Raw genomic sequence first — 7,857 nt, forward strand, 5'->3', positions numbered from 1 at the left:
AGTCCTCCTTCCCTCCCACCTCCCCCTTCACCACTCCCAGAATGGCCTGGTTTTCTGGAAGAGTTCGTTCTCTGCAGACCAGCAGAGCGGCCCCAAGGCCTGAAGCACTAGAAGACCCCCCACTTCACCTTAGAGATCACTTCCAGTTTACTCAATCCCATTCAGAGGAGGAAACGGAAAACAAGGCGACTGGCCCCACGCCCACTCCATCAGGCAAGTGGAGGCAGAGTGGGGTCGTAGGCGCCCCAGTGCCCGCCTGTCTCCGCCGGTGTTGCTAAGTCACCTGCTTCTCTCCGCAGCCGCCCTCCCCCGCATAAGCCTCCAGGCCGCGTTTTTCACCTCCGCATTCCTGAAGGAGTAGATGACCGGGTTTAGGAGAGGCGTGAGCACCGTGTACAGCACGGCCACCATCTTGTCCGCAGGGAGGGTGACGCAGGGCCGCAGGTAGACAAAGGCGCAGGGGATGAAGAAGAGGCCGACCACCGCCAGGTGGGACGCGCAGGTGGAGAGGGCCTTGCGCTGCCCCTGGGCGGGGCGGCTCCGCAGCGAGTGCAGGATGACCGCGTAGGACGCCAGCAGCACCGCGAAGCTCAACACCGAGATGGAGCCGCCGTTGACGATGATCAGCAGGCTGATGAGGAAGGTGTCCGAGCAGGCCAGCTTCAGCACCGGGTGGACGTCGCAGAAGTAGTGGTCAATGACGTTGGGGCCACAGAAGGGCAGCTGGAAAATGAGGAAGGTTTGCCCCAGAGAATGCAGCAAGCCCCCACCCCACGCCGCCGCCACCAGGAGGCCACAGGCTCGCGGGTGCATGATGGCCCTGTAGTGCAAGGGCCTGCAGATGGCCACGTACCGGTCGTAGGCCATGACCGTCAGAAGGAAGATCTCAGTGCCGCCGAAGAAATGGAGGAAAAAGATCTGCGTGACGCAGCCCTGGAGCGAAATGCCTTTCCTCCTGGTCAAAGTGTCCAAGATGAACTTGGGGGCCGTGACGGAACAGTAGCAGATCTCCACCAAGGACAAGTAGCTGAGGAAGAAATACATGGGCGAGGAGAGCCCTTTGCTGGCCAGGATCGTCACCACGATGAGGCCATTGCCCAGCACAACGGCCGTGTACATGAGAAGGAACATGGCAGAAATGACCTTCTGCACCTGCTGGTTCTGGGAAAATCCCAGGAAAAGGATTTCAGTCACGTTGCTTCTATCTGCCATCTTTTAAAATGCAGGAACTAACAACCTGGAATCACAGACAGCGAAACTGTCCTCAGTCATTAAAGACAACCTTCTCAGACCTGGAGATCTCTGCCATTCTGCTCCCTCTTGGGTTCCCTTTCTGCTTTGGGTTTCCCCAAAACATGGACTCCAGGAGACTAAATGGGTAAGGCAGCAATTATCTGAGACTTGACAGTGTCCTCACAATGGCACTGGACTTTGTAGTGAAGCTACCTTCAAGTGTTTTCTCTGATGCAAGCACAGGCATTAGCTGATTTCAACCTCAAACAAAAATCAGAGGACTTTTTATAGATAAAGAAAGAGAATCAGAGAGTTTCAGTCACTTGCCCAAGGTCATGTAGCTCATATTCGAACTGCAGTCTACATTTTTCAAAATTTAGATGCTTGTGCTATGTCTCCTACTGTGGAGAATGACTTGTAGGCTGGGGTTGTGGCTCAGTGGTAGAGCACTTACCTAGCACATGTGAAGCACTAGATTTGACCCTCAGCACCACATAAAAATAAATAAATAAAGATATAAAAAATATTTTTTTAAAAAGAATGACTTATATTGGTGGCACACTAGCAGTTTCAGATCAATTCTGTCTTATACCAGAACATGGAACCAATATTTTACAGCAAGTGATAGAATTTCTCAGCAGCAATTATTTTCTAACCTGTGAAACTAACCAGACTCCAGAGCTCATAAATGTTCAAACAAAATTATAAATGATGAGTATAATTGACTCTGAATTTATTCTGCCCTATTACTCTGTTCAGGTCACATGTGATGGGGACTCATTCAGGTGTTCTTGCTGCAGGAGGAGGTCTGATACCCACCATTTGCTTGTGCAAACTGAGAGTGTGATAGTGTGCCAGGGTTCTGATTCAGGCACCTTACAACAAGCCCTTAGAAAAGCTGACTGTACTAAAACATGGGACGGAACGTGCTAAGTGACATACTATTCCAGGCACAAAAAGGAAACCACAGCATGAGTTCACTGATATGAAGTAACCAGAGAAGTCAAGTGCGTGGAGACAGAAAGTACATTAAGTAGAACTATGCTTGCCAGGAGGAGAGAATGGGGAGTTGATGTTTGATGTTAAACTTTCACTTTGGGGCAATGCAGGGCTTGTGGATGGATGATGATTGCACAGTATGTGTGTGTGTGTGTGTGTGTGTGTGTGTGTGTGTGTCTGTCTGTGTGTATATGAAAATGTATGTACATAATACTATATATACATACAATATATAATACTATATATAGGCAATGCTAACAACGATACTACCTGCATAAAATATTGTATGCTTTTTATTTGTTGTTTTGTTTTGTTTTTTCAGTGCTGGTAATGGAACCTAGGCTGGTAATGGAATTCAAGCATGCCCAGCTACATGCCCAGCTGCTGAATGTACTTTAGTACCTCTGAACTTCACACTTATAAATGGTTCAATGGTCAATTTTGTTATTTGTATTTGGACACAACTTAAGTAGTTCATTGAAACATCTCTGATATGTTACTACCTCACATCCTTCCCCCTCCCTATCCCCACTTCCAGGGAGAGTCGCTGATGCTTGGAGATTTTGTCAGCACCCCATACTTGTAGTTTCTTTCTTATGCCTGTTAGGGAGCCCAGCTAGGCTCAGAGGTTGCAGAATAATGGGGGTTGAGAAATTCTGGAACTCAATGTACAAAATTCATTCTGCACTATGTTGTAAGGCAGGATGCTCTTTTTATATAACCACTTTAAGATACTTTGCAGAAGTAAGAGAGGTGGTACAAGCATTCCCATTTTGAAAATACAGACCGCAATTCTAAAGAGTTGTGTGACATTAAAGAAGTAAACAAACCTACCCAGCCTCCATCTCCTAATCTGTAAAAAGGGATAGTACCCTCTCATTATTGTCCCCTTTCCCTACACCCCACTGTCCTCTTCCTCCATGCACCCAGCTAAGGTACTGGTGTTTCACACACAGGATGTTTATGCAGAAAGAAGGAACTTTACATGAGCAGAACAGGTTTTGCTCTCATGGGAAAAATGTCTCTGGGTGAATATTTTCTGTGAACTTTAAGCTTCAGAACAAATCATCTCTGTTTCTATAATTGCCTCTGACTTGGGGTGGCAATGAGACTGGTCCTCTGAGAGAATGTGAAAGGAATACTTTAGTCTTCAGATTTTAAAACTTCATTGTTTATTTTCATTCAAGACAGTAAAAGGCTAATAGAGCAAGAAGTATATAGAAGGTAATTATCAAATTGTCTTAAAGTGTTAAAAATTAAGTGGATTTGTAATTAAAAATCAAGGAAACTAAAAATTATTGATGCTTTAAATAGAAATTTAAAGCATTTGAGAGATCATTTCATGAAGGGATCACCAGACCACTCATGATATTTTGCCTATGGAGTTTCAAATAATTTTAATGCTGGCTTTTTAATTGACAGACCAAAGCAAAATTTCATTTTAAAAAAAATGTGTCTTTAAGAGATAGCTAGTTAATTCATAAGGTCCATACGTTTCCAGGGATGGCAGTTAAGAAACCTAAAATAGGGATGAACTTAGAAACTTAAGATATGCTGACCTAATTCATTAAACAACCTCCTTGAAAAGCTTCTGAAACTTTCAAATGCATCTAGTCCCTACCTTGTGGCTTCCCATTTGACGTTTCCTACCATAGAACTCTGTGTCTGCAGAGGTTCTGAAGGATAAGACAGGTCCAGCTGGCCTTTTCCAGCATGCCCTTTCCCCCACTTTTTCTCTGCGTATCTTAACACAGAGAATCAGACAGAGGGGCCTCTCCGTGCTAGCTTCTTCTACTAAGTAAACATAAAACATTAATTCTGGAGAGAAAATCATGGACTCTTGTCTTATTGAAGAGGAATCTGGGGCCCAGAATTCAGCCACTGATTGGTAGACTGCCGCAAAGAAACTCAGTTTTCAGGGCTCCTGTTCAACATCTGCTTCACTTTCCATCTTATTTACTGACTCCACTCCCTGGTGCTAATGCAAAACTGTGCCCAGAAGGGAGGGATACCATGAAGAGTTAAGAGAACCACATACATAGACAAGGCCAAACCAGGAGGAAGCATAAGAAAAATAACAATAATGATGACAAAATGAGTAAGAAAATATTAATGTGACCCAGCTTCCATTGCTCCCTTGCCTCAGGTGTAATTTCTACCGGGCAGCCTGTGCAGACCTTAGAAACCCTGCAGAGGATAGCATGTTTCTGGAGTCAGCCAAACTGGAATGCTAAGGAAAAAACATCTTTGCAAGATTTTCCTTTGGGACTTGGGTGCTTACCTCTAAGCACCTTATCACCAAGTGTTAACTATCGTCTACGTGTTTCACATATGTCTGTCAGGTCTCTCCAGGAAACTCTTGAAAGTTGTTGAAGTGCACCTGGCACAGATCTGGGAACACAGATGTTGATGTGAGTTTTATTGTTGACGCCTCATTGCTCCATCTGCTACTACGGCTATTTCAAAGTCAAAATAACTCTGAAGGTGTCCTATAATCAGTGTGGACATAAAAGTGCATGAAAGAAGGTTATGTAGTCTCAAAAAATTAACTCTCTTTTTGAAAATAATCCCAAGCATGTCCAAGGAGGATTGGTGAATGATCTTACCTTGAATATGATTTATTACCTTGATTCTTAACCTGATCTCTCAGATATTTGTAGTCAGAAAATTGATTCACTTGCACCAACTCACCCTAAGAAAACAGAATTTCATTTAATTCACAAAGTCCCAAGAAAAAGGGATCAAAGAAGTACAAAGAGTGTGCTGTCCTAGTGTTTAATTGTCTAAAACTTGGAAAACTTGGCTCAAGATTGCTCCTCAGCAAATTTTGGGCTTCTGTGTGGGCTACACTCCGTTCAGGCTCAAGTGGGGCTAATACCTTTATTTCTCCCAGAGAAGGTCAGATGTAAGGATTCTTAGGCAGGTCCCTTGAATTTCTCAAAAGAATATTCCTGAACATTTTGGTATTCAGCATTTCACTTAGAAAACTAGCTTTACAATTTATTCTGTGCTGGCCATGTTCCAGGAGCTCTGGTGGGAATGACTGTAAAATCCATTCTAAGCCCAGGTGTTTTGTCCTGTCATTTAATCAAACAGGGGAGAATTTAGCAAAATGATACTAAAATTCTGTTCATCAGATGACAGTAAGTGAATCTAAAAATAAGGTTGCCCAGGAATGGAATTATGGGAAGCAAGATTAACACCCACAAAAAGGGCCAGTGTGCATAAAAGACCCCACCTGAGGGTCTGCTCATTCATGAAGGGACCCATGGATTCACGAAGGGACCCACGGGTGGGCTCAGAATCTGCTCCACCCATAAAACGCGCTCACACATGCTGATCCTCCCCGCTAGACTCACCAGGTGCCATCAGGGCTGCCACCAAGTGCAACTCCAGCACTTACCGACTTTCTCACATGGAGGGTTCCAAGGGAATAGAATAGGGTCAGCCTGCCCTAAGACCCATGTAAAGAAGCGTTGAGGGAAATGTTTGCTGGACTAAGAAGCCTAAAACATTTAAGGTGTGTGGAAAGGAAAATTGAGATCAGAGAATTGAACTCCCTGCAGTTTTCTAGCTTCCTCCATCTGGGGAGTTTCTGTGAAGAGCAAAAGTGATTTCCCAATTGCTTCATTCAGAGGTTAAGGAACCTGTCTCTCTAATTAACCCAATTATAAAGCTGAGACTTCTGCTTGCCCTCGTTACTGGCCCCCTCCTCTTCTCAAGAAAGTGGCAGAAGAGAATCCAACATCGCATCACCCATAGGTCCCTGTCACAGACATCCTCAAGGGGCTCTTGGTGGCTTCTCTGCCATCCCGCATTACTGGACCAGTAATGTCAGTGAGTTCCAGTAAGATTCTAATCAAATGGACCTGGACCACTTCACACAGTTACTTTGGACATGTCTGAATGAAAGAATTCCACACATGCAATGACCTTCTTGTCCATCTTGTCTACCTCGCTTACTTTAAAGACCAAAGAGGAACACTGACACGTACGTTGGTAGCTGGCAAAACCGGCCCCCTCCTAATTCCTGTCATCAGGGTCTTCCAATTACTCATCTTAAAATTATAAGCTTTTTGCCACAAGTTCTCAGCACATGGTTTTCTTGTGCAGGGGTTTCCAAAAGATTAGAATTCCCTGTTAGCCATCATTTCCCATGCAACAAAAAAGATTATTCCATCTTTTGACTATTCCAACCTGTTCTGCATAGCCCTGCTGCTTCTCTAAAGTTGTGTGTCTTTGGTTAAGTAAAGGAGGAAATGATGCACAGGTGTAGCATCTTGCTCCCATTCATATCCCACCAGAAATATTATAGGACTCAATTCTGCTTTTAAAGCCCCATCCTCACTATCTAAAAAGTCTGTTAAATCCTTCTATATATTATATTCACAACTTCTAATTTATTAATTTCAAACTAAACAGCCTTGGCTTCTATCACAGTCACATCCTTTCCCACTCTCTCACTAAAGCACCTCTAGAAGAGAAAAAAAATGTTGAAAATTCACACTATCAAAAACAAACGGGGGGAGCCGCCGGTCACAGGGTTGGCAGACGTGAGAAGAAGCGAAGATGGCGGAGTGAGGAGAGGAGAGGCCATCTGGCCGTTTGGCCTCCGGGCCAGGGGCTGGCAGGCCCCAGGGATGCCGATTGCGTCTGCTGGACCATGCGAGAATCCTTATCACACAGGATGAACACTTTCCTGATATTTAGGTGCTTTTCTATTCATCTCAACAAAATTCTGAACTCAGGATGTGGCAGGTATTTCTATGTTGTCTTCTAGAGCTGGTAGTCCTGTTTCTTTTATTCAGCCACTTTCCCCACTGAAATATGGATACCTTTCTACACATTACCTCCATGGTTTGGAATGGAAAAAACTGCTTTTCTTTTGTTCCACCTTTCATATTCAACACAGAAGGAAGACCTTAGGGTGCAGTTATCCTGCTGACTTCTCCAGGAAGAAAAAAGCAAGTGATATGGGTCTTCTGCAACTCGCTTAATTGTCAAAAAATTATTTTGCAAGCCGAAGGCTGATGTGTAATTTGAAACAGGTGCTTAGGTTGTGGTATTCTTTGCCTTTAATACTCGAAACAAGAAGACTAATAAATGGCAGGTGTGGATGACTTCAGGGTTTTTAAAAAATGTCTTCCAGTTTCGGCCACTATTATGATAAGCACATTTGAGACTGCAGCAGTAAATTCCAAATATTTGTTGTAATTTGAAAAGAAGGAGATGTTAAAAAGTGACATACATCTCTAAATCCTGGTTCATCTTGTGACATAGATTTGCTGGACAGAAACAAGGATCCAGTTTTGCAGCTAACCCTTTGATGTGATAAAGGAGCATAAAGACAAGGTATCAAGATTGATTGATTTCATAACTGATATACCTAGAGTCTGTACAAATACATATTTTTACATGTGTATATCCACAGTTTTGGATGAAAGGAGGGATTTTTCTCCTGGAGAAAGAAGCTGTTGTTGACTTTTTCAAAGGTCTTGGAACATTTGCTATTTTTAAATTTTTTCATTCTTCTTCTGAAGGACCAGATGGTGTAGCAGCTAATTCTGTGAATGCATGCTTACATTTAGTTGAAAGAATGGTAAAAGCAAACAACCCAGTTTGAGT

General features: G+C 43.6%; 1 protein-coding gene across 1 annotated transcript; it reads right to left on the minus strand.

Annotated features, from left to right (window-relative positions):
- Window positions 1–279: 279 nt before the first annotated feature.
- LOC306638509 (olfactory receptor 4X1-like) lies at window positions 280–1,212 on the minus strand (the record flags this gene model as incomplete). Its single annotated transcript, XM_079101750.1, has 1 exon — window positions 280–1,212. The coding sequence occupies one exon, from the start codon at window positions 1,210–1,212 to the stop codon at window positions 280–282; it is 933 nt and encodes a 310-aa protein (XP_078957876.1).
- Between the last annotated feature and the right edge of the window lie 6,645 nt (window positions 1,213–7,857).

The sequence above is a fragment of the Sciurus vulgaris genome, assembly GCF_902686455.1.
Source record: "Sciurus vulgaris genome assembly, chromosome: 11".
In the NCBI taxonomy this organism is placed as follows: domain Eukaryota; kingdom Metazoa; phylum Chordata; class Mammalia; order Rodentia; family Sciuridae; genus Sciurus; species Sciurus vulgaris.